This window comes from Macaca nemestrina, chromosome 8, assembly GCF_043159975.1.
Source record: "Macaca nemestrina isolate mMacNem1 chromosome 8, mMacNem.hap1, whole genome shotgun sequence".
In the NCBI taxonomy this organism is placed as follows: Eukaryota; Metazoa; Chordata; class Mammalia; order Primates; family Cercopithecidae; genus Macaca; species Macaca nemestrina.
This window is the reverse complement of record NC_092132.1, coordinates 58,919,190-58,945,208: the sequence shown is the minus strand read 5'-3', so window position 1 is coordinate 58,945,208 and position 26,019 is coordinate 58,919,190. Positions and strand designations below refer to the sequence as shown.

General features: G+C 37.7%; 1 protein-coding gene and 1 long non-coding RNA gene across 7 annotated transcripts in view; one reads left to right on the top strand and one right to left on the bottom strand.

The window, feature by feature from the left end:
* The window catches only part of LOC105477150 (WW domain containing E3 ubiquitin protein ligase 1), a 124,160-nt gene that overhangs the window by 48,719 nt on the left and 49,422 nt on the right, over positions 1-26,019 (top strand). For 3 of the 5 annotated variants that reach the window (XM_071068024.1, XM_071068026.1, XM_071068025.1), the window contains 4 exons: positions 5,710-5,847; positions 5,940-6,006; positions 9,675-9,859; positions 19,467-19,803. In XM_071068024.1, coding sequence (XP_070924125.1) covers positions 5,710-5,847; positions 5,940-6,006; positions 9,675-9,859; positions 19,467-19,803 — 727 coding nt within the window. Of the gene's footprint in view, positions 1-5,709; positions 5,848-5,939; positions 6,007-9,674; positions 9,860-12,715; positions 12,843-19,466; positions 19,804-26,019 lie in introns of those variants that run through there. The other 2 variants (XM_071068028.1, XM_071068029.1) reach the window with 2 other exon arrangements.
* Positions 1,753-25,615, bottom strand: LOC112425832 (uncharacterized). Of its 2 annotated transcripts, none has more exons than XR_011606914.1 (4): positions 25,505-25,615; positions 21,771-21,825; positions 5,377-5,433; positions 1,753-1,837 (listed from the first exon to the last, which is right to left on the bottom strand). It is a non-coding gene; the product is annotated as an uncharacterized lncRNA (long non-coding RNA). The 2 variants fall into 2 exon arrangements; XR_003016976.2 differs by having other exon boundaries at positions 25,543-25,605.

Genomic DNA, 26,019 nt, shown 5'->3' with positions numbered 1-26,019 from the left:
AGCTCACTGCAAGCTCCGCCTCCCGGGTTCACGCCATTCTCCTGCCTCAGCCTCCCGAGTAGCTGGGACTACAGGCGCCGCCACCTCGCCCGGCTAGTTTTTTGTATTTTTTAGTAGAGACGGGGTTTCACCATGTTCACCAGGTTGGTCTCGATCTCCTGACCTCGTGATCCACCCGTCTCGGCCTCTTTATTCTTTAGAAATTTTTTTTGTATTGAAATTACTGGGAGGTAAAAGGGAATGCAAAGTTTTCAGGAAGTTCAGCTGCCTTCCTGAAAAGTTCTGCTAATTTATATATACAATGTAGCATATGGCAGTGCCCATTTGTAAATATTTGCCACATTAATTGGTAAAAAAGATGAGTTTTATTATCAAAGCATTTCTTTGATTATTAATAAGGTCAGATGTTTATTAATCATTCATACTTCATCATTTATGATTGTCTCATGCTCTGTACATTTTTTTATTGGTTTGTTTAGTTTTTTTCTCACTGATTCATAAGAGCTCTTATTTTTTTTCTCTCAGTTAATCATTAGTCTTTTTATTTTTTAATTTGTATTTATTTATTTTTTTTGAGACAGGGTCTCACTCTGTCACCCAGGCTGGAGTGCAGTGGCATGATCTCGGCTCACTGCAACCTCTGCCTCCTGGGTTCTAGCCATTCTCCTTGCCTCAACCTCCCCTCAAGGCTCTTAGGGATAACCCTAGCTACTTAACTTTGTGAGTAGCTGGGACTGCAGGCACGTGCCACCATGCCTGACTAATTTTTGTATTTTTAGTTGAGGCAGGGTTTCTCTGGGTTGGCTAGGCTGATCTCGAACTCCTGGCCTCAAGTGATCCACCCACCTCAGCCTCCCAAAGTGCTAGGATTACAGATTTATTATAAATAAATAAGTAAATAAATTCTGAAATTTTTTGTTACATGGCAGGAAGTGGGAGCTTAACTTTGTGAGTTGTTGAACATTGACTCATAGCATGATATAATGAAAAGACTTAGGAATTAGAAAACTTTGCTATTATTGGGACTGTCGCTTACAAGCTATGTAACCTTATGTATTCATTTTGTTTCTAAAAATTTGGTTTTTCTCATACTTACGAGTACGTTGGCCAGCCTCTAAAATGGCCTCCAAGCATTCATACCTTCTGGTGTTCCAACACCCTTCTGTAGTCCCCCTCCCACACTGTGTCACAGATGATCTGTGTGATCACTAGATTGTGGCAGAAGTGATGCTGTATGACCTCTGAGACTTAGTCGTATAGGCATTTTAGCTTTTGCCTTGTTCTCTTGGAGTACTCACCATGGGAAATCAGCAACCATTGGGAAGACTCTCACAAAGCCCTGTGGAGGGGCACTGAGGTCTCCTCTCAGCAGCCAGCACCCCCACCTGCCAGATGTGTGTGTGCCCCTCTTGAGTTCTTGGCAATAATGAGTGATTATTGTTATTTTTAGCCAGTAAGTTTTAGGATAATTTGTTACTCAGCAATAGATAATACATTGAGCAGTTTTTAAAAACTGCTTCAAAATGTGGCTCTGAGCTAAATAGAAATCTGTGAAACACGTTTTCAACAAATCCGTGATTTATAGAACAAATTACCTACTTATATACCTGCCTCCTCAGAGACTCAAGTTGTTCTGTCTCAAATTGCTAGGAGGTACGAAAAAAATCAGCTTCTGCCTTGTAAGAGTAAGTTCCCCTAGGACAGGACTACCTTAATCACTTACTTTAAATGTTTCTTAAGCACTTACCTTCTCTCAGCTGCTGAGGATACATCACTGAATTAGTTGGACAAGATCTCTCTGCTCTGCTAGAGATTTCAGTTCGTTTGGGGAGGTCGACTGAAAAACAGAAACATTCTTTTTGTGGTAAGTGCATTGAAGGAAATGAGCAAAGCAGTGGTAAGGAGATCTCCTTTAGGCTAGTCAGGGTTTGTCCTGCTTCTTCCCCAGCTACAGTGCCTGGCACACTGCAGGCACTCAAATATTGAATGGATAAATATGTCTGAGTTGGTTTGTTTATACTATGACAGAATAATATCTTTTTCCCTCTGACACACACATATACATTCACATGTAGATGGGAATTATTTATGTGATTGTCCTTCCAGTTTTATGATCCAAAATGTTATAACTCAATCTTCCATGTTCAGAATTGTGAAATAATATATACTGTAAACACACTCCCACTGCAGAATACCTAGGTACTGGATTGAACAAATCTTTGTGGCATTGATGATTTTGCAAAAAGGTAGAGGACTGTTCTTCTTAAAAAAAAAAAAAAAAAAAAAAAAAGCCAGGAGATGAGGGGATTGGGGTAAAGAAAACCTCATGAACCAGAATTAGAATAGTCTGCCATACCAATAGCAGATTTAATGATGCTGAGCTTTTGGCTAATAGCCAGAGATAAGGGAGCTGAACTTGAACTCCTCTAGTCTACACTCTTGGGTGTACAATGAAACCACTGTAAAATTAGGGCATATCATCAAACCACTGGTAAAAATTAGCTTAAAATTAGTTTAAGCTAACGTCAGATAATAAACCTAAGGGAATAAGCCACCAGAAGCAGAGGTTTTCCGTAAAGAGACAGATTGTAAACATTTGAGCATGTAGGCCATATGTGGTTTCTGTTACACCAATTAACTTGCCATTTTAACGTGAAAGCAGCCATAGAAAATATGTAAATGAATGAGAGTGACTGTGTTCAAATAAAACTTTATTTATGAAAAATAGGTAATGGGCCAGATTTTTGAGGAGATATTTTAAGAGAGAATGGCTGCAAGTTTTTGAACACTAATGAAAAACGTGAGTCCACAGATTCATACTGTCCCAAACAAGAGAGCAAAGAGAAAGTCATGCCTAGTGACCAGGCCACTAGGTGACCAGGTCAGGATCAAACCCTGACCAGCCTAAAGGAGACCTCCTTACCACTGCTTTGCTCATTTCCTTCAATGCACTTACCACTAAAAGAATGTTTTTGTTTTTTGGTCTACCTCCCCATATCATAGTGAAATGCATAATACCAAAGACAAATAAATTTAAAAAGCAGCTGTAGAGAAAAACTGGGTATTTGCAAAGATTTATGAATTAGAATTGCAGAATTAGTAATAGGAGAAGATAGTGGGAAAATATCTTCAAAGAGTTGAGAGGAGATCATTACCGATATAAAATTATATGTCCAACAAGTCTGTCTTTTGAGGATGAGAATGCAGACATTTATAGATAAATAAAAATGAAAGAACTTACCAAGAAACACACACTAAAGAGATTTTAAAAGGCTGTTCTTTAGGAATCTGGTTAAACAGCTTCATATTTTAAGGAGAAACCAAATCACCAAATTCCAGACACTTGAAATCATGGGTGATGACAAGAATGCAATTGTATGTCAGTCAATATAGTTTTCTTCAGATATTGATTATTAGAGAAAGCTGAAATTTGTGCTTTTGTAGTTTTCTTTTTTTTTTTTTTGAGAAGGAGTCTTGCTCTGTCGCCCAGGCTAGAGTGCAGTGGCGCAATCTGGGCTCACTGCAGCCTCTGCCTCCCAGATTCAAGCAATTCTGCCTCAGCCTCCCAAGTAGCTGGGACTACAGGTGCCTGCCACCCAGCTAATTTTTTTGTATTTTTAATAGAGACGGAGTTTCACCATGTTGGCCAGGATGGTCTTGATCTCCTGACTTTGTGATCTACCCGCCTCGGCCTCCCAAAGTGCTGGGATTACAGGCGTGAGCCACTGTGCCTGGCTGCTTTTATAGTTTTTTTTGTGTGTGTGCTTTTGTATTTCCTTTAGTTTTTCTAGTTGTTTAATTGGTTTTTTTTTTTGTTTGGTTTTTTTTGGGGGGATGTAAAGTAGAATTGAGGTCTGTGATGCTACAAATGGTTGGGGTATTCTATAAGGTCTTCTTTTATTACATGGTTTAAACTTTTTTTTTGCAAACAATTTCTTTTTCTTTCCTTCTTTCTTTTTTGAGACAGGGCCTCACTCTGTTACTCCCACTAGAGTGCAATAGTGCATTCATCATTTGCTGCAGCCTTGAACTCCTGGGCTTACAGGATCCTCTCATCTCAGCCTCCTGAGTAGCTGGGAATACAGGAACATGCCACTGCACCTGGCTAATTTTTAATTTAAAAAATAAAATAGAGACAAGGTCTTGCTATGCTGGCCAGGTTGGTCTTGAACTCCTGGGCTCAAGTGATCCGCCTACCTCACCTCCCAAAATGCTAGGATTAGAGGCGTGAGCCACCATGCCTGGCCTTAATTTTTAAATTTTTTATAGAGACTAGATCTCACTGTGTTGCTGGTATCAAACTCCTAACTCAAGGGATCCTCCTGTGTCGGCCTCCCAAAGTGCTGGGATTACAAGTGTGAGCCACCAGGCCTAGCCACAAAGAATTTCTGTCCAGTGATTAGTAGTTCTAGATTTTTGTCTTGTCTTTTCTGTACATAGATAACTGTGAACATACTTATTCTGGGCATTTGGTAAATGGAGAACCTCCCCTCCCCACCCAAATTTGTTAAATATAGGAAAGATCAAATATAGGAAAGATCAAAGTTAAGGACTTCATCTAAAACGTGAAATGTTCCGTGATTGCAAAAACTGCAGAAAGCCACTGAAGATCAGATTGAAGTATTTGGCCTCAGTTTGAATAATAAAGTGATCACTGATAACTTTCTCTTTTAGTTTTTATTTTTAAATTATAAATTGACAAATTGTAGTTGTATATATTTATGGGATACGGAGTGATGTTATGATCAATTAATACAATGTGGAATAATTAAACCAAGCGTATTAACATATCTGTCACCTCAAATACTTATTTTTTTTTTGTGATGAGAACATTTGGAATTTACTGTTAGCAATTTTGAATGTACCACACATTATTTACTGTGTAAATCACACTGTACAATATCTCAAAGAAACAAAAATTCCTTCTAACTGAAGCTGTATTCTTTTACCTTCATCTCTACTTTTCTCTAAGCCCCTTCTAATAACTATTAATATATAGTCTAATATATAGAAGTCTAATATATCACTTAATACATAGTCTAAATATATAGTCTAATAGAAGTTGAAGCAAAATGACCTTGAATTTAAGAAAGAACTAGTTGTTCTAATAATGGGAAGGAAGTATTTATCCTTATATGAAAATGATGATAAATGATTGTCACAATACGTAGCATTTATCGAGCATGTAAACTGTGCCTCAGAAGTGGTGCTAGAGCTGTCTGTATGGTTTTGCATTTGGTCCTCAACACTGTCCCTTTAGTTTGAAATCCATCGTCTCCATTTTGTAATTAAGAAACCAAGGCTTAAAGACGTTTGAGTAAGTTGCTGAATACATGGCCAGTAAGTAGCAGAGCTGGAATTTGAAACCAAACTTACCTGACTCTTGCGCAGAAATTTTGCCTCAGCCACAAGAGTCCTCTGTGGTACCTTAAGCTGAAAAGCAAGTTTAGATAATTGCTACAGTTATTATTTAGATGTATTTATATGTTCTCCAACATTTATAATATGCACAGAAGCAATTAAAGCTGATATTGAAAGCATGGAATTGAGGGGGAAAGAGGAATTACTTAACTAAGTGTCAAAGGCATGCAAAGAATTCCTTCCAAATGTCAAGTACTGAATTAGAGTGATTCTTGAAATGTAATTTTGATTTCTGAAGCATTTTTATGTATGGCAAAAGCTTTTAAATTAGAATATTCTTCTTTCTAGTGGAAAGAGTGAAAGAACAATTAAAACTTTCCTTGGAAAACAAGAATGGCATAGCACAGACTGGTGAATTGACAGTTGTGCTTGATGGATTGGTGATTGAGCAAGAAAATATAACAAACTGCAGCTCATCTCCAACCAGTAAGCTAACTTTATATGTTTGTAAAATTTAAAGGAAAAAGAATGAGCAAGAAGTATATAAAAACCTAGTTTCTTTCTTTCTTGTTGTTCAGTAGAAATACAGCAAAATGGTGATGCCTTACATGAAAATGGAGAGCCTTCAGCAAGGACAACTGCCAGGTAGAATATTTTATTTGAATATGGGTGGCGACATGATGTGGAACATATTTCCTGAATAAGAAGTTTTATATTTTACCTTAGTTTAGAATTTGCCACAGAATTTAGAAGCTTATGTCTAAACATGTCATTTGGTTAATTCTTGTGAAAGTAGCTTTTTAAAAAATTACAGCTTTATTGAGATATCATACATATATCATGAAATTCACTTTTTAAAAGTATATGTTTTAGTAGTTTTTAATATATTAACATAGTTGTGTTACCTTCTCTACTGTGTGATTTCAGAACATTCTACCCTGAAGAGAAACCATGTATGCATGAGTCCTCACTCTCCATTTTTCCCTGTACCCATAAATCTACTTTTTCTGTGTCTGAATTGTCTATTCTGGCCATTTTATATACATGGATTCATACAGTATGTGATCTTTTGTGACTGGCTTCTTTTTCTCAGCATGTTTCAAAGTTCATTTATGTTGTAGCATGTACAGTGCTTTATTTCTTTTTATTGAAAATGGCTTTTTAAAATCTGTATTTAGACATATTTTATAAGTACAGTCAGTTACTATGGATAAATAGGTATCATACCGCTCTCTGGATTGGCATTATGCTGTAAATCATGAGAAGGTAAATGCTCCACAGATTGTGGCCTTCTTTCAGACATCATTGTGGCCTTCCCTCAGATATATCATTCTAACATTTCAGAAACACCCTGGCATTCACAGTTCGTGACAATTAATAAAGGTTTTTTTTGTTTGAAGTAATTTAAATTGGAATAAAAGTATATAATAGATCAAATAAAGTGGAATTAGCACCTGAAAATATAAAAATATACTGTTGTAAAACGGACTCATTACCTTTGAAAAAGCATACTGGTATGTGACAAAGTGTGACCTTTATTAATCTATAGTTTTTAGTATCATTTCTTCTAACCTGCCATTTAGTGATTCTCATTAGACCACTTGAACAGATAAGTATGCCTTCTGAATGTATATTTGGTTTAAGTAAATATATTTAATGTCCATGTAATTAAAAAAATTTTAGATGGGTAGAGGAGCTTGAATTACTACCAAATATTGTCGATTGCATAGTAAGACTCTTTGAATTAAAGATTAGTTCTATAGTACCAGGAGAAATTCAGATGGGTTATTTCACCTAGACTTCTGAATCACTGATTCTTGCTAGTTCCCTGGGGAGGGGTGTACAAATCACAATCATTTCAGTCTTTACCTGCCCAAACTTCCTAAACACATCTTGTTCCAAATGTATAGGTGACAAGGGAAAGGAGGGTGGGATTCACTAATCATTTGTTCATTCAACAGATACTTACTGAATGCCTGTTTGATGCCAGACATTAGTTCAGGTACTAAGAATACCAGCCGTGTTCCCATGAAATTGACATTCTGTTGAGATAAAGGTAGATAGTAGGCTGGGCACGGTGGCTCGTGCCTGTAATCCCAGTACTTTGGGAGGCTGAGGCGTGCAGATCATGAGGTCAGGAGTTCCAGACCAGCCTGGCCAACATGGTGAAACCCTGTCTCTACTAAAAATACAAAAAAATTAGCCAGGCGTGGTGGTGCGCACCTGTAATCCCAGCTACTTGGGAATCTGAGGCAGGAGAATTGCTTGAACCCGGGAGGCAGAGGTTGCAGTGAGCTGAGATCACGCCATTGCACTCCAGCTCTGGGTGACAGAGCAAGACTTCGTCTCGGGGGGTGGGGGAATATATATATATACACACACACATATATATGTGTGTATATATATGTATATATATGTATAGTAAACAACAGAAGACATAAATACACTAATTGGACATAGCAATAAGCACTATGAAGTCATTTAAACGGGACAAGATGACAGGAATGGAAGGGAGCCTATTTTTAAGAGATGCCAAGGAATCATCTCTGAGGAAGTGTGATTTGAGCTAAGATTAATAAGCCAAGAATGAACCATCTGTGCAGAGTTCTGAGGGAAGAACTTTAAACTTTTCTGATAATTTCATAGTTATTATGTTTTACCACCTGGCATATCATAATTTGTAATAAACATTTGAAGACTGTTCAGTATATTCGATATTCAGTAAATATATATATTTGATATTCAGTAAATTCAATATCTGCTGCAAAGTGAGCAAGGATGAGCTCAGAGAGAAATAGGTTAGAGAGAAGATGGGATAAAGGTGTGGTTGATTTTCAAAAGATTTGTTGGCTAACCAGGAGAGTGACATGATGATCTGGTTTATATTTTTAAAACAATGCTCAGGCTGCTCTGTGGAGAGTAGATATGGGATGACCTGTGTATTTGGAAAAGCACTCCTGGCCACTTACAATTTCCAACTCCTTTAAAATTTGTTTGTTTTGTTTTTTTTAAACACTGTGTCTCACCAAATCGCCAGCTCCTTCCACTGCCAATAAGACTTAAAATGTTTGATTTTGTTGTTAGAGTTACTTATTTGCTAATGTATATACTACACATTTTTATAGTTCTGGGGTATAATATTTAGCTTTTTTTGATCATCCTGTAGTCATGATTTTAGTGCCTCATATATGCTAATTTGTAATCAATATCTGAAGACTTTTTCACTTATTTTTCAAGATTTAATAAAGTTATAATAGTTTCATGCCAGGTACAATGGCTCACACCTATAATCCCAGCACTTTGGGGGTCAAGATGGGAGGATCGCTTGAGGCCAGGAATTCGAGACCAGCCTGGGCAACAAAGGGAGATCCAATCTCTACAAAAATTTTAAAAATTAGCTGGACACTGTGATGCATGCCTGTGCTCTTAGCTGATCAAGAGGCTGAGGCAGGAGGATTATTTGAGCCTCAGAGGTTGAGGCTGCAGTGAGCCACTGCACTCCAGCCTTGGTGACAAAGTGAGACCCTGTCTCTAAACAAAAAAGAAAATTTACAGTAGTTTGTACTTGATTTTTATGATTCATATAATTTCATGAACTTTTTGAAACTACTTTCTTTTAGAGCTTTTAAAATAGATTAATATTAGTCTTAAATATTTAAAATGTACAATTTGAATATTTTTGTGAGAGACCTTATTTATTTTGACTTAGTATGTTTGTATACCTCAGTATTTTTTTATCTGCAGAATGGATATACTTAGAACTGAAAAGTAATTAAAACGTTAATATAAAACATGTCATATCTTTGTTCATTACCTCTCATTTTACTTGAAATGTAAGAACTCAATTGTTTGGAAATAGAATCTAAAAAATTATTTTTATTTTTATTTTATTTATTTATTTATTTTTTGAGACGGAGTCTCGCTCTGTCGCCCAGGCTGGAGTGCAGTGGCCGGATCTCAGCTCACTGCAAGCTCCGCCTCCCGGGTTCACGCCATTCTCCTGCCTCAGCCTCCCGAGTAGCTGGGACTACAGGCGCCCGCCACCTCGCCCGGCTAGTGTTTTCTATTTTTTAGTAGAGACGGGGTTTCACCGTGTTAGCCGGGATGGTCTCGATCTCCTGACCTCGTGATCCGCCCGTCTCGGCCTCCCAAAGTGCTGGGATTACAGGCTTGAGCCACCGCGCCCGGCAAAAATTTTTAAAAAATAAATAACAGAAACTTAAGAGAACTCAATAAATAATTCTTATGAAAATTCTCATGAAATGTTGTTGACTTGTACTTAAATGATTGAAATAAGGCATTTTTTTTTCAAGGTTGGCTGTTGAAGGCACGAATGGAATAGATAATCATGTACCTACAAGCACTCTAGTCCAAAACTCATGCTGCTCGTATGTAGTTAATGGAGACAACACACCTTCATCTCCATCTCAGGTTGCTGCCAGACCCAAAAATACACCAGCTCCAAAACCACTCACATCTGAGCCTGCCGATGACACTGGTAAGCAAGGCTATTTTTGACACCTTGTTTAAAGGAAAAGTAAATAAAGTTTATGTATCCATCCATGCCTACACTTCCCTTTTTGTGCAGTCCAGTCTTTTTGTGTGTGTGTGTGTGTGTGTGTGTGTGTGTGTGTGTGTGAGATGGAGTCTTACTCTATTGCCCAGTCTGGAGTGCAGTGGTGCGATCTCGGCTCACTGCAACCTCTGCCTCCTGGGTTCAAGCAATTCTCCTGCCTCGGCCTCCTGAGCAGTTGGGACTACAGGCACCCACCACCACGTCCAACTATAAGTTGTTGTATTTTTAGTAGAGACAGAGTTTCACCTCTTTGGCAACTGGCTGGTCTCGAACTCCTGACCTGCCTGCCTCAGCCTCCCTAAAGTGTTGGGATGACAGGCATGAGCCACTGCACCCAGCCTGTGCAGTCTTTCTTAATATTCTAGTCTATGATAGGAATTTAAAAATTACAATGCCTGAAATTTTTCCTAATAATTTGAAACTTTCTGGATTGTTTAGGAAGATATTTCAAAAATATTTTAGAGGTCAGAACGTTTACTAAGCAAGTGCATATATGAGAGCTAGATTCTTAAGCTTTACGCCACAAAAAGTACTGTGTAATTCATGGTATAAAATATACTTCTGAAAGAACTTTAGTTAATTCATTGATTTCTTAGTAAAAGTAAGTAATGAATGGTTCTTTTATCCCGTCTTTCAGTATATAAATTTATTATTCTTGGCATCTAACTTGGTGGAAAAATGTACTAGGAGTTGAATAGCTCTCAGAAAGTTTATTTTCCAAAAGTAAGCTTTACTGTATTATAGAAGGAATGCCTAAGGAAGATGTCCTCTATAATCCTTAGTGGACTCAGTTATAAGATTCACAAATGTTTTGTTTGGTCATTGTATATTAACTCTTTCAGGTGAGTCTCCTGAAACTTAAACATCTTAGGATGTTTTTAAGATTATTAGCACACATATTGGGAATTAAGTTGAAATCTTGGTCTTTTTATTCAAGAGCCTGTATTCCTCCCTGTGTTTGTCCATTTCTGGGAAAGTATTCAGAAGTAGAAATACGTAAAGAAGCAATTCAGTATTTACATTAAAATAGATGGACCTTTTTGATAATGAGTCTTTTTTTTTTTTTTTTTTTTTTTTTTTTGAGACAGAGTCTCACTCTGTTGCCCAGGCTGGAGAGTGGTGGCAGGATTTCAGCTCACTACAACTTCTGCCTCCTGGGTTCAAGAGATTCTTGTGCCTTAGCCTCATGAGTAGCTGGGATTACAGGTGTGTGCCACCATGTCCCCCTAATTTTTGTATTTTTAGTAGAGACGGGGTTTCATCATATTGACCAGGCTGGTCTCAAACTCCTGACTTCAAGCGATCCACCTGCCTCAGCCTCCCAAAGTGCTGGGATGACAGGCGTGAGCCACTGTACCCAGCCAGTAATAAGTCTTAATTATGTATTTTTATCCAAGGTTGGTATTTGGGGGATGTTTACCAGGAGTTGTCTGAGAGTTTTCGTAAACATTGAGAACTGACACGTGAATGATATTTTTAAAATTTAATTTCTTTAATAATGCTCCCCTTAAAAAAAAAAAAAAAAAAAAAAAAAGAAGTAGACTAAAAGATGGTTTCCCAAGTACTCACAGTAGGTAGAATTTTTTAGTCTTAATTTAAGGTGGCTAGAAAACAAAGAGAGTAGATACAACTATTATGAAATTAATGAGCAAAGTTCATGTATTTTCTGATTTTCACCTACTTTCTAGTAAGAACATTTGTCTCTGATAGTTCTGTTAGCAAAGCAGAAAAGGAAATATCATCTTGGATTATTCAGGTTATTTCTAAATTAAGAACAGATCAGTTATAATTGCTACTATTTCTAATACAGGTGGAGTATCTCTAATCTAAAAAATCTCAAATCTAAAATGCTCCAACATCTGAAACTGTTTGAGCATTGACTTGATGCTGAAATTTCAGAAATGCTCACTGGAGCATTTCAGATTTTGGATTTTTGGATTAGGGATGCTAAACTGGCAAGTAAAATGCACATATTCCAAAATTTAAACAAATATCTGAAATCTGAAACATTTCTGGTTCCAAGCATTTTAGATAAGGGATATTCACCTTGAATATGGATTTGGAGGTTTTGCTCTTATTCCTAAAATATTCAGCTGATTGAATACATCTGTGAAAATATCCATTGACCACTAATTAGTTGTATGTTTTGGCATGTGGATGTATTCAGATGTTGATGTAAAAAGGAGAAGAAATTGAGGCTTTCCTCATCATAGAATCTTAATTTATACCTCTACAGCTTGTCTGATACTGTGTAGATTCTTTCCATTGGTAATAAGTTCAGTTCTCACATTTCTTTCTTATTTATCCTTGCCTAAAATTTTAAGGTAAAAATAAAACGGATGTGAGGAACTAGAAATGAAGGTCTTATCATAATTCTCATGACATTTCATAGTAACTGTAAGGAAATCTATGACAATCTGAAAAATAGTGATAATAGCTCCTATTTGTGCCCTGCATGTTCTAAATAGTATATATGCATTAACAGATTTATCTGTCTCACAATAACTCTTTGAAATAGGTGGTAGTATTTTTCCTTTTCTCTGATGAAGGAACTGAGGCACTGAGAGGGCACAGCTAAGAAATAGAAGAACTGTAATTGACATTCCACTATCTGGCTATTGATTCTGTGCGCTTTGCTTTCTTCCTATTCATTTTGATGTGTGTGATTTTTATAGGATCTCAAAGCTATACAGTTCATCTTTTATGCTGCTAGGCTTCAAACAGCATTCCCCTAGCCTTTTCACCACCTCTGATTATTGCTAGTGACATCTGACAAAACAATCCAACTGTCATCATTCTATTGGCTGGTTTACAGAGGCTTCCGGAACCTGTTCTGTTGGTAGCAGCCATTTAACTGATGGCTTTTTGGATGATTGTTCATCACTTAATAGGAGGATGAATTCAGGTATCTTTTCAAGGAGTGGGTAATCCCTGTCCTTCTAAGATGTTGGTGTAAGATGGCATTACTTTTTCTAATTAAGGATTTCAAAAATTAGCTTTTGTTTTTGGAGATGGGATGGAGGTGTGTATATTCTGTGTATAACATGTTAAATGTTTTTAATCCCTTAATCTGCAATTCCACAAGCTTGAAATCTCTGAAACCAAAAGGTGTTTGTTTTTTATTGTTATTTATTTATTTTTTTGGTAAACTCATTTGGTGGCAAAATTACTAGAACTGATGGAAGGCTATTTATGGTTTTTACTTATCGTGCTTACTATGCATATCTCTGCATTTTGCTGCAGAAATATTAATGTATTTAGTCATGATGTGTGACCCCTAAACCCCCTCCAGGCATAGTGTAATATACAATATATATGCCTTTACCTTTGTTTGTTTGTTTTTTTGAGACAGGGTCTTGCCCTGACTTCCAGGCTGGAGTGCAGTAACCCCATCATGGCTCACTGTAGCTCCGACCTCCTGGGCTCAAGTGATCCTCCTGCCTCAGCCCCCTGAATAGTTGGGACTACAGGCATATGCCACCATGCCTGGCTAATATTAAGATTTTTTGTAGAGATGAGGTCTTGCCATATTGCCCAGGCTGGTCTCAATCTCCTGGCCCCAAGCAATCATACCACCTCACCTTCCCGAATTGTTGGGATTACAGGGGTGAGCTACCATGTTGTCCACTGCTACCTTTCTAAATTCCAAAAAGTTATGAATTCTGGAACACACATGGCACTTAAGGTTTCAGATTAGGGATCATGGGCCAGTACTAAGGTAATTTAAGACAAATGATATATTTTTGTCAAAGACAGTATTATACATGAAGGCTTCCCCCTCCCCCAACTCCTGTTCTTTTGAAGCTTGAGTAAGGGGATCCATTTGACAGTTTAGTTGCTATGAAGATTGGCAGGTATTCCAGGTTAAAATGGGAGGCAATCATAATGTAGTAATCCTAGCACTTTGGGAGGCAGGTGGATCACGAGGTCAGGAGATAGAGGCCATCCTCGCTAACATGGTGAAACCCCATCTCTACTAAAAATACAAAAAATTAGCCGGGCGTGGTGGTGGGCACCTATAGTCCCACCTACTCAGGAGACTGAGGCAGGAGAATGGTGTGAACCCAGGAGGCGGAGCTTTCAGTGAGCCGAGGTCGCACCACTGCACTCAAACCTGGGCGACAGAGCGAGACTCTGTCTCAAAAAAAAGATTAGATTTAGCCTCTGACAGGAGGTAACGTGGTGTCTCAGCTCAACCACTTACCATGTTAACTCTGTAACCTTGGACAAATTTAGCATCCTAAAAATTTATGAAAAGAGGATAATATGCGACTACCTTATAGAACAGTTTTGGAGGTTAAATGAGATAATCTAAAACATAATAGTCCTTGGAGAGTGGTATTTAAGGAAAATATATTCTTTTCTACTTTGTTCCTCTGGTCATAACTTCTAGTGTAAAATAACTTTTTCTAATATGTAGTTATTATTTTATTAATCAAGTAGATCAGAGCTCAGTGTGGTAAGTTTCGTAGAGAACTAAATGATATCACAAGTTTATTGTATTTTTTTTGCTCTATAAATATACAAAAAGTTGCAAAGAAATGTCTAGGAAGGTCTCATGTACCCTTCACCAGCCTCCTCCAGTGTTAACATCTTGTACAACTATTTTGTATCAAAATCAGGAAAGTTACATGAATATAACCCATAGAGCTTGTTCACATTTCACCATTTCTACCTGCGTGTGTCTGTGTGTTTCTGTACAGTTTTTTGTCACGCATATGGCTTCATGTACCACCAGTTCAATCCAGATACAGTACTGTACCATCACCAGAAGACTCCTTCATGATGTACCCTCTTTAAAGCCACATCCACTCTCAAGTGTGAACTGAATATTAAAGAAACTTGCTGTGTATATGCAAACAGTTATTTTTCATGTCGTAATTTTAAAATGGAGAAAAAATGGTATTTACTCTAGTATTTCTACTTTTTTCTTCTTTATATTTGAATGTACTTTTAGAGTGAGGAGAATTGCATGGTGCTTTGAAATGGATATACCATAAAGTTCATGCGAAAATTAACCTCTCAAAGACTAAACATAAAGTTAGGAAGATATGTCTTATAACCCAGAAGTCATAATGGCTGCAAGTAAGGCTTGGGATATGTTCATTAAGAAACCAAGTCAGTGAGTGTGGTCTTATGTCTTGTGGAGATGAGATGGTTTGCATAAGCTTCTGCTATCATACCTGTTACATAAGATTTTAATTTTTTGCCTCATGTTTCTGCATGAGCAGGGAGCCTACCATCCTGTCCTTCATCTTTCCTTTTTCTTTCCTTCTTTTTTCGGTTTTATCTGTTCAGTCTTTCTTATATCCATTTGTCAACAGATGTTTATTTTGCAGCTACCATAGGCTGCACACTGCCAGGTGGCTGGGCACATAGGTATCAGAGTTTCTCAATTTCAGCACTATTGACATATTGGCCCAGGTAATTCTTTGTTGTAGGGGGCTGTCCTATGCATTATATTAATAGAATGTTTAGCAGTATTCCTGACCTGTATGCACTAGGTGCCAGTAACGTCTTACCTTCTCCTAGTTGTGATGACAAAATGCATTTACAGACATTACTAAATGTCTTTGGAGGTGGGGAGAGCAGAATCTTCCCTAGTCAAGAACCATTGATATATATGAACAGTAATCTCTCCAATCAAATATTATTGTGGCATCTTAATGCAGTTCTGAGCAGTATTGAAGAACAAACATTTGTTGAATTATTGAATAGAAATAACTTGTTTCTAAGCTAGCTTTTTTAAATTAATAGATTTTATATTTTAGAACAGTTTTAGATTTACAGGAAAATTGGGCAGATTGTAGAGTGTTTCCATATGTCCTCCCACCCCACTCAGAGTTTTTCTCTTATTAACATTTTGCATTACTGTGGCATGTTTGTTACAATTAATGAACCATTATTAATACATTGTTATTAACTAAAGTCCATAGTTTATGTTACCTTACATTAAGGTTCCTTCTTTGTGTTGTACTGGTTCTGTGGGTTTGAGAAATTCATATTGTCATGTTTCATTTATTCATCCCTCATACCCTTTGCAACCACTGTTTTTAAATACTGTCTCTGTAGTTTTGTCCTTTCCAGGATGTTACATAATTGGAGTCCTACAGTGTGTGTAGCCTTTTCACATTGGCTTCTTTCACTTAGCAATGTGCATTTAAGGTTTCTCCATGTTTTTTTGTGACTTGACTTCTCATTTCTTTTTATCACTAAATATTCACTTATTAAGGCTCCTTGGTTACTGCAGTTTTTGGCAATTGTGAAAAACATTGCTATATACATTTGTGTGCAGGCTCTTACGTGAATATAAGTTTTCAATTCATTTGTACTGAGGAGTGAGAGTGGTGGGTTGTGTTTTTAAAGTATGTTTACTTTTGTAACATACGGCCAAACTGTCTTTCAAAGTGTCTGTACTCCTGCATTCCCACTGCAATGAATGAGAATTTGTAGTGCTTTGCATCTGACCAACATTTGCATTTCAAGGAGAGTTTATTGTGTATTATTATTTTAACAATACTGAATCTTCCCATTGAGAGATATTTTATGTCTGTATTCATTCTGTCTTTTTAGTAATGTTTTTAAAAATGTTTTCTTCATGCCGGGTGTGCAGTGGCTCATGCCTGTAATCCCAGCATTTTGGGAGGCCCAGGCTGGGGAATCACTTGAGATCAGGAGTTCAAGACCAGCTTGGCCAACATGATGAAACCCTGTCTCTACTAAAAATGCAAAAAAAATTAGCCGGGTGTGGTGGCACACGCCTATAATTCCAGCTACTTGGGAGGCCGAGGCAGGAGAATCACTTGAACCTGGGGTGCTGAGGTTGCAGTGAGCTGAGATTGCACTACTGCACTCTAGTCTGGGTGACAGAGCAAGACTCTGTCTCAAAAAAAAAAAAAAAATTTTTTTTTAAATGTAATCTTGGTGTTGATCTTGTGTCTGTTTATTTTGCTGAAATGTTTTAGCTCCAATTAATTGGTTCTAATGGGTTTTTAAAAAAAATTTTCTTGTGTGTTCTAAATAAATAATCTATTTGTCATTTTCATTACAAATGAGTTTTACCGTCTTCTTTCCAATGTTGTTATGACTTTTCTTAATGGATTTTCAAATATAATCAATATTGAATTGGCATGGTAATTGTGATCTTCTTTGTTTTGTTGCTGATTTTAATTTACTCTTTTTCTTTTTCTTTTTTTTTTTTTTTTCAGACAGAGTCTTGCTCTTTTGCCCAGGCTAGAGTACAGTGGCGTGATCCCAGCTCACTGCAACCTCCACCTCCTGGATTCCAGCGATTCTCCTGCCTCAGCCTCCTAAGTAGATGGGATTATAGGCACATACCACCACACCCAGCTAATTTTCCTATTTTTTGGCAGAGATGGGGTTTCACCATGTTGGTCGGGCTGGTCTCGAACTCCTGACCTCGTGATCCACCCGCTTCGGCCTCCCAAAGTGCTAGGATTACAGGCATGAGCCACCACGCCCAGCCCTAATTTTAATTTATTCTTGATCTTAATAGAAGTTCTTACAATAGGCTGTAATCCCAGTACTTTGGGAGGCCATGTAATCCCAGGCATGTAAAAACATGCCTGTAATCCCAGCACTTTGGGAGGCCAAGTCGGGTGGTTCATTTGTGGTCAGGAGTTCGAGACTTCCCTGGCCAACAAGGTGAAACCCCGTCTCTACCAAAAAAAATAGGAAAATTAACGGGACTTGGTGACAGGCGCCTGTAATCCCAGCTACTTGGGGGGCTGAGGAAGGAGAATCATTTGAACCTGGGAGACGGAGGTTGCAATGAGCTGTGATCGCGCCACTGCATGCCAGCCTGGGCCACAGAGCGAGACACCATCTCAAAAAAAAAAAAAAAAAGAGGTTCTTAAAATGTTTTACAATTATTGTATATTAATGACTATAGGTTTGTGATAGATAATCTAGATTACTTGTGAATTTTTCCTGATTCTTCTTGTCAGGTATTTTACCAAGATTTTCTTGAATGCTTTTGGTTTGTATTGAAAATAATCATATGATGTTTATCCTTTAATCTGCTAACATAGTAGATTTTCTAATGTAGTTTCCTAATATCAAATCATCCTTGAATTTATACATGATGTTAGTCTATAGTCTTCTTGTTCTGTTGTTGTTCAGTTTCAGCTTTGAAAGGTTACATTACATTACCTTCCCAGAATGAGTTAGGACACTCCTTTTCACTTTTTCTCCCCTAATGTGTTATAACACCTTAAATAACGTAGGAATGATCTATCTGATAAAGTCTTCATAGAATTTTCTCAGAAACCTTTCTGAGCCTGGGGCCTTTAGGAGCAATGGTATTAGAACTTTCATCACCTTTTCCATTGCTACTCTGATTTGTCTTTTTTTTCTTTCCTTTGAGTTAGTTTAGCTAATTTCAAACTCATTGATAGGAAATTGTATGTGGTATTTCTAATGTTATTTATATTAAACATGTTTTCTTTATAAAACTTGGAAAGGTATATTTTATGGTTTCTCCAGCTTTCCTGATTAAAAAAACCATATGCATTTGTTGAAAATGCAGATCCCCAGGTTCCTCCCTAGCGATTTCCCCTAGAGATTCAATAAGTCTAGTATGAGGACTTAGATATTATATTTTCAGTAAGTTCTTGAGTCATATCAGGTGCATTAGGAAATTCTGGTCTTTTTTGGGGGGTCTTTTGATCAAAATTCATTTTCTTCTAGTTACTTTTTTCTTTTTTTCTGTACCTGGAATGAATTCTAAGCTCTTTTATTACCTTTTTTTCTTACATCTTTGGTACTTCTTTGGCCATGTCCAGTAGCATTTAATCTGAGTGGGTTTTTTTGTCATTAATTCTCCTAAAATTTGTGATTATGTCTCCCTCTGCCGTTTGATATGTGGTTTTCCAGTAGGTTTTATTCTGTAATCTATTCACCCTTACAGTTTTAATTTGACTCATTTTTATAGTGACACATAGTCGAACTAGAGCAATCAATCACACTTAAAATGAAAATTAGGAAAACTGTGTCACTGGATTGCAGTACTGGGTTATTTCTTGAAAAAGTGTAGAACAGGTTCTTGTAACCCCTATAGTGCTATTTTTAGAACTGATGCCATCATATAGTTCCTACTATTGGCAAAGCAGTTTGTTTGACGTTAGCTACCATTTACACAAGAGAAGAGCAATTGAAAGGGATCATTTTTCAAAGTTTAGATGGCCCATACAGACTTCTCAGAATTGATGATTTGGAGGGAAAACATTGGTTATCTTAATGTTGGTGCCTCTCTCCTTAAGGTTGTTATTATTATACATACTTAAATTTTTATCGTTTACATATTTATCCCTGAAATTTTGAGGAACAAAAAAAATCTCCATTTTATTTTATGTTACATATTTTGAAAAGATTACTTTGTCTGCTGTTTGGAGAATGGATTGTAGTTGCTTAGTCTGGATTAGGCTCTGAATAAGTGTAGTCAATTGATTAGGTAATTGATTGCTTTATCATTACTTGATAGATTGTTTTATTAATTTTCCCTTCTCAGTTAATGGAGAATCATCCTCATTTGCACCAACTGATAATGCTTCTGTCACGGGTACTCCAGTAGTGTCTGAAGAAAATGCCTTGTCTCCAAATTGCACTAGTACTACTGTTGAAGATCCTCCAGTTCAAGAAATACTGACTTCCTCAGAAAACAATGAATGTATTCCTTCTACCAGTGCAGAATTGGGATCTGAAGCTAGAAGTATATTAGAGCCTGACACCTCTAATTCTAGAAGTAGTTCTGCTTTTGAAGCAGCCAAATCAAGACAGCCAGATGGGTGTGTGGATCCTGTACGGCAGCAGTCTGGGAATGCCAACGCAGAAACCTTGCCATCAGGGTATGTTAAATTTTTTAATGTCTGACTTGCATTTAAGTAGCAACTGTCTGTTAACATATGACTATTGAATGTGTGTATAAAATGTTTTCATTGTTCAGAACTTCAAAATCTAAGTTGGGATCTGAATCATACTATTTATTTACTTGCTACAAAGAAGTACTTTTTGAAACTAAGAACAATTGCTCATCTGGTTGAAATATATGTAGTATGAAGGGAAAACAAAAAACCTGATGTTAATTAGCAAAACCCTCTTGATTTGATTCTCGGTTTATTTTTACTTTTCATAAGAGTGACCATGATACTCCATATAATATCTTCAGTTCTCTAGCATCCTTGGTGGTCTGTTTCCAGACCTCATGCTGGGGAGGAAATAGCTCTTCTTTTCCTCAGCTAATAAATTGAGTGCTGGAGAGTCACATACCTTGCTGATTGACTATTAAAAACACAGTTTTTCATTGCTGGTTAGTAATTCTTAAGCTCTTTTAAGTTTCTCATTATAATTATTTAGCTCTCCATGATTTTCTTTAAAGAGTATTCTATATGTTTATTCCATTTGGTCATCTCCTCTGTATTCATGTAACAATTTCTTTGACCTTTGGCACTGGTAATACTAATATTAATTAATGATTAATTGTCTCTGCCTTCAAGAAGCTTATGTAGTGATTCACAGTTGTAAACGTGTACAGTATATACAATACGGTCAGAAAGTGCTGCAATAAAAATATGGACACAGTGCTTTCCAACACAGCTTACAGTGATCAGAATGTCAACTCTTGTAGCTGTTGCAACTGCGCTTCTAGATGTCTCTACACTATTGTCTTCATTTTCTTACCTCAGTCACTGTTAATGTACCTTGGTTTTTTTTAGAATTGTTTTTTCTCAGTGCCCCTTACTGGCTCATCTGATGTTGTCCACTGCATAATTATGGTTTCAACCTTTGGTCTTCCTTTGTGTGCTTACCCCAGTAGATCTAGCACTCTCCATTATTATTGTTTTGGAATGGAGTTTCACTCTTGCTGTCCAGGCTAGAGTGCAATGGCACAGTCTTGACTCACTGCAACTTCTGCCTCCCAGATTCAAGTGATTCTCCTGCCTCTGCTTCGTGAGGGGCTGGGATTAGAGGCACCTGCCACCATGCCCAGCTAATTTTTGTATTTTTAGTAGAGACAGGGGTTTCTCCATGTTGGTCAGGCTGGTTTCAAACTCCTGACCTCGTTATCCACCCGCCTCGCCTCCCAAAGTGTTGGGATTACAGGTATAAGCCACCACACCTGGCCAGTGCTCCATCATTTTAACTATTAAATCTATATGTTCAGGCCAGACTTTTCTCTGAGCTTATTTTCAACCGCTTTTCCCTCTTCTGTTTCCTGCAAATGTTTCAGCTTTCCTTTCCCTCTCAAGAATCTCTTGTCCTGTGTCCTCTGTCTTTGGTAAATTAGTCATTTATCCTAGTCTCTCATGTAACAGTCACTGTGGCAAAGACATATAAAAAGCTATTCTTAGCCGGGCGCGGTGGCTCATGCCTGTAATCCCAGCACTTTGGGAGGCCGAGGTGGGTGGATCACGAGGTCAGGAGATCGAGACCATCCTGGCTAACACGGTGAAACCCCATCTCTACTAAACATACAAAATATTAACCAGGCATGGTGATGGACGCCTGTAGTCTCAGCTACTCGGGAGGCTGAGGCAGGAGAATCGCTTGAACCCGGGAGGCGGAGCTTGCAGTGAGCTGAGATTGCGCCACTGCACTCCAGCCTGGATGACAGAACGAGACTCCATCTTAAAAAAACAAAACAAAACAAAACAAAAACTATTCTTACTGTCAGAAACCTCATCATCTAAGTGCTGGGGGTGGGGAAGAGGAGTAAACAATCAGCCAGTATACAATATAATTAAAGCTAATACCAGAGGTAAGTTTACGATGCCATGACAAGGAACACATGCAGAGAAGGAATGGGAGGAGTCACCTGTGCTGTTGACATCGAAGAATACTTTCTGAAAGCTGTGACACTTCAGTGGATTCTGAAAGAAGAGGAGGAGTTATAGTTAGCACAGTGGTGAAAAGTTTCATTTTAGTAGAGCCGACTGCACATTCAAATCCCTAGTACCCATGAAAATGAGTATGCTGAACCCAGGAATTATTATTTTGTTATAGTTTGAGTTCAGCGTTTGAGGCAGCAAGATATATAATGCTGAAGAGAAAACAGCCCTATGAAGAATTTTGTGTGATTGCGAAGGGTTTTGAACTTTTTTCTGAAAACCACTAATAAGCATTAAAGAATGTAAAGCAGGGGAGTGACATAATCCTCTGCTTTTATTAAGAACATTTTTGCAGTGGTATAGACAGCTGAGGAGTTAAGGAGTTGGGATAGCAGCCAGGCTGTTTTATAAATGAGGGAAGCCGGCATTCCAGTTCAAAACAGTAAGTACATACACCTAATTCTGTCGGGACCAGATAAATGCTTCAGCAGGCTTGTTGCCACCATTTATGATCTTTGTATTAGAATTTGGCAGTAATCTAGATTAGTGTTTTTCAATTTGTAGAGTGCAACCCATTAATAGGTTATGACCAGCATTTGAATAAAGAAATATAGGTGAGAATAGGAAATACTGGAAAATGTTAAATGTAGTAAGAATAAGCATTGTTTCCTGAAAGTTTCTCTCTCTCTCTCTCTCTCTCTCTCTCTCTCTCTCTCTCTTTCTCTTTCTGTGTGTGTGTGTATGTGTGTGTGTAAGTGTGTGTGTGTGTGTATGTGTGTGTGTATGTGTGTGTGTGTATGTGTGTGTGTATGTGTGTGTGTATGTGTGTGTGTATGTGTGTGTGTATGTGTGTGTATGTGTGTGTGTGTGTGTGTATGTGTGTGTGTGTGTATGTGTGTGCGTGTGTGTGTGTATGTGTGTGTGTATGTGTGTGTGTGTGTGTGTGTGTGTGTGTATATGTGTGTGTGTGTGTGTGTGTGTGTGTGTGTGTGTGTGTGTGTGTGTAAGTAAAATCAGTAAATAGCAATCTGGTATACACAGAGATGTTTATATAAAACACACTTCTTACTGTGTAAACTGTGGTCAAAAAAAGTTTAAAAGCCACTAATCCAGGGGAGAAATGAAGAGAGCCTGAAGTGAGGTAAATGCTAATATTTTAGGTTGACGTAAGATGGGTCTTGGTAATAAGTTGTGGGGAGATAGAATAGAAAAGAGTGGAACCAAGGTGGATTCTTCTGGCATACACAGCACTAGGCTGTGTAACCCTTTGAATTAGCAGTTTTCAACTCCACATCATCTTCCCTCTTTGCTTAAAAATCTTACCTTAGTTCCTGTGTTTTCTTTTGTTCGGTAACTTACTGAGTCATTTAGCTAACAACAGGATAGGATTATGGGTGCCTAAATCCTGTTGATTCAAATGCACAGCCAGGTTGAGAACTGCTACTTCAAGTTGTTTTTGTTAAACAACCCTTTACTCTCCACAGTTTTTTTAATTCACTTTCTATAGAGATATGTAGATGAAATAAAAAAATTCTGTGTATCAAAATCTAATTTAAAGTGCGCATCAGTGAAAAATTGGACAGTGTATTGAGTTACTTTTCAGAGAGATTAAAAATACACTGTGAATCTGCACCCCTCCGCCCCACCCCTAAATAGTGGTTAGGCGCCTGGGTCGTGGCATATTTGACCAAAATGATGATAGAATGTTGGACTTGGGGTAGGAGAGTGAAGAGAAAGCGTTCTGTATTTTGTAGGACATCCAGTTGATATATGTTACCTCATGCCGTATACCAAGGAGGTAGTTATATGTATAGTTCCAAAACTGAAGAAGAGTATTCTAGCCTGGAGATAACATTTGAGTGTTATGCCAAGCATGATTTCGCCTAAAGACCTTTGCATGTGCTCTTTTATGTATTCTCAAATATACTCAGGTTTTGTTAAAATGTTACCTCATTCCAGAGGCCTTTTTTGAGTCTCCTGTCCAAATCAAGCCAGTCTCCCCACATTCCCCTACCCTGCCTTATTTTCCCCAACATTTTATGTTGAAAATTTACAAATGTACAGAAAATTATAATTTTGCAGTGAAAACCCACACACTTCCCACTAGATTTTAAAGTTGACACTTTATTGTGCTTGCCTTATCTCATTTCTTCATCTCTTTATCCATCTGATTTTTAGTGCATTTCAATGAGTTTCAGACATCAGTATGTTTTGTTCCTCAACACTTCAGCTTGCAAATCATTAACTGGAATTCAATATGTTTTTAAATTTTTTTAGATAAAGATTACAAAGAAAGAAAAACAGGAGTCTTGAATGTACCATTTTGATGAATTTTGGCAAATATGTATGTCTGTGTAACTCAAATCTTTATTGAGATATAGAACATTAATATCACCCTAGAAAGCTGTGATTCTGAGGCAATCACTATTCTAATTTTTTCTACTGTAGATTACTTTTCCCTGCTGTAGAACTTACTATAGATGGAGTAAGTATGAACTCTTTTGAGTAGGCTTCTTCCAATCAGCATGATGTAACCTTTATTATTTTTCTTTTTAACATTTAAATTATGTGACACACAGTGTTATTATCTGTTGTCTCTCCACTAGATTGAAGAGGGATTTTATTTTGTCTATTTATATATTCTTCGTGCTCAGAACTGTGCCTGCCATATAGCAGGCACTCAATAAATATTTGTTAAATAAGTGTATTTGTGTTACATTAAATGATTTAGAATGAGCAATTGGGCAAAAGCTCTGACTGGTAAATGCCTCTGGAAGAAATGGTTACCAAGGTCAGAAGCCACTGAAAAATTCTAGTAAGAACTGAAAGGCACTCATTGAACTTAATTACAAAGAGTTTATTTATTGTTGACCTATGACAGAGTGTGGTTTCAGGGAAATAACGAGAGCTGTATTTAACTTGCTCTGAGTTGAGAGTGAATGAGAAGGGAGGAAGTGTAATAGAGGACACTTTGGAAGAGTGTGAACTAATGTAGAAAACTTTCTCTGAAGACAAAGGGAAGGAGGAATGTTTGATAGAAGTGAGCAAGAGGACATACAGAACTGAGGAGTAGATTGTTTTGTAAAATGGAAGAGACTGACAGTTGATCTGCTGATGGAGTAGGTCGGTGGAGGCAGAGATTGGCCAATACTAGACAGAAAGAGGATTAACTCTGGGATTGTGGTTATGACAAGGCAGCAGTCTTACTGCCAACCCCTGTTACCTAAGTTTGAAGCCAGCAGTTGCCCAATCAGTCACCAAATTTTATTTTTATTGTAATATATTTCACAAAATTCTTTCACATTTTTTTTTAAAGCAAAGTCTTTGTTCAGTACGAGGCTTTGAAAATTTGTATATAATGTTTCAGTGAGACAGAGAAACCATACCTAAATACTAGGCAGAAGAGGGTTATGGTTGAAGGTGAAGTGTGGCAGTTATAAATCAGAGTTCTATTGAGAATTCTCAGTAATCAGTAATTTGGTGGTTTGCACCTATTTGCGGGGTGTTCATGAATTTTCACTATGGGATTATCTGGTCTGTGGCCAGATCCTGTCCACCACTTTTATAGGGCCCACAGGTACAGCTCTAGCAGGCTGTCACTGTGAGTCATGGAGACAAAGCCAGAGTACCCCCTTTACCCCTGTACCACTTCCCCCTAAAAATACCTTCCTTACTGCTGCCCAAGGCCTGCTCTGGTCACCACCAGATTTTGGGGACTTACTCTTGGCAGCTACCAGGTCCCAAGCAGTGGACTCATACCCTGGGAGTGACAGCTCAGCATGGTGACTCCCCTTGGGCCAGCTGCCAGGGGAGGAGAGAAGGGCACACACAGGTATTCAAGAGTCCCTGGGGCAGACGGTGAAATTGGCCAGGCTGCTCCCTTGTGGACCAGGAACTCTGTGTTCTGAGAATGTTGACAGCAGAGGGAACTGGGTAGGCAAACATGCCCACAACTCCGGATGCCCCAGCATAGGCAGAGAGGGTGGAGCCGGGCAGGAGTCTCTTTTTATGTAAGTACCTATATAATTGTCTTGATTATATCTTTGGTTCACAAAGCCTGAAATATTTATCATCTGGCTCTTTGTAGAAATTTGCCTATTCCTTATTTAGTGCATTATAGATCTATTAAAGTGCATTCTGTGGGTCTAGAAAATTAGAAATAAGATAACTGAAAGCAGTTCTGAATATAATGTTCTGTGTAGCAAGAAATTTAGTTTGAGAAAGACAAATTCTATT